Genomic DNA, 947 nt, shown 5'->3' on the forward strand with positions numbered 1-947 from the left:
TATGACTACGGTCTTGCGGCACAAATTTAAAGCCAGACAACATGCTTAACTGCTACTGTAAATGTGGACGATAATGCTTTAAGGTATTATAAACATCAACATTAATTTCTGTAAAGCTGATTTGAAATAACATGTTTATGAAAAATGCCATCATGTTGATTAGAAGATTATTAGAAACCTAAATACTGTCATCGATATTCCTGTTCAGCCTTTGTCATGTTAATCATTTTATCGGATCCCTGTAGTTCTTTGAAGCCATAAGCCCCAAGAAGCCGTGGTTTACAGTGAATTTGGAACACGACGCGAAGTGGAGTGCCTACAACCCCCTTAGCTGTTATAAATTCACTGTAAACCACGGCTTCACGGGGCTTCTTGCTTTAGTATAAAAGTAAAAATATATTGTGTATTCAAGTTCAGCGTGTGCTCGTTTTCGCTCTCTGTGTGTTACTTTCTTATCACGTCCTTCTGAAAATATCTCATTTCACGTGTGCGTCTCACAGGTCAGCGGGTCACACACACAAGCGCGTGACGGAGAATCTGGCCGTGACGTTTTACGTGAACGAGCGTTTCTCTCAGGACTACAGCGGTGCGAGTCTGAAACGTGTGGAGAGCAGCGTGGAGGACGACTACATCTCCAACCTCAGGAACAACTGCTGGAAAGAGAAACAACAGAGTATGTGACACACACACATGCACACACACACACACACACACACTTACAAACACACACATATTTTTTCTTTTTTTTTTGTATTTTTATTTTGGGGGTCAGTAAGTTTTTTTTTTAATGTTTTTAAAGGAGTCTCTTCTGCTCACCAAGGCAGCATTTATTTGATCAAAAGACTTACGAAAATTGTGAAATATTATTACAATTTAAAACCGCTGTGTTCTATGTGAATATCTGTTAAACTGTAATGTATTTCTGTGATGCGCAGCTGTATTTTCAG

General features: G+C 39.3%; 1 protein-coding gene across 2 annotated transcripts in view; it reads left to right on the forward strand.

Annotated features, from left to right (window-relative positions):
* The window catches only part of dnajb12b (DnaJ heat shock protein family (Hsp40) member B12b), a 15,201-nt gene that overhangs the window by 12,043 nt on the left and 2,211 nt on the right, over nucleotides 1-947 (forward strand). For both annotated transcript variants that reach the window (XM_016485583.1, XM_016485584.1), the window contains exon 7: nucleotides 501-673. In XM_016485583.1, the coding sequence (XP_016341069.1) occupies nucleotides 501-673 (173 nt within the window). The remainder of the gene's footprint in view (nucleotides 1-500; nucleotides 674-947) is intronic.

The sequence above is a fragment of the Sinocyclocheilus anshuiensis genome, unplaced genomic scaffold (genome assembly GCF_001515605.1).
Source record: "Sinocyclocheilus anshuiensis isolate Anshui unplaced genomic scaffold, SAMN03320099.WGS_v1.1 scaffold241, whole genome shotgun sequence".
NCBI classification, from domain to species: domain Eukaryota; kingdom Metazoa; phylum Chordata; class Actinopteri; order Cypriniformes; family Cyprinidae; genus Sinocyclocheilus; species Sinocyclocheilus anshuiensis.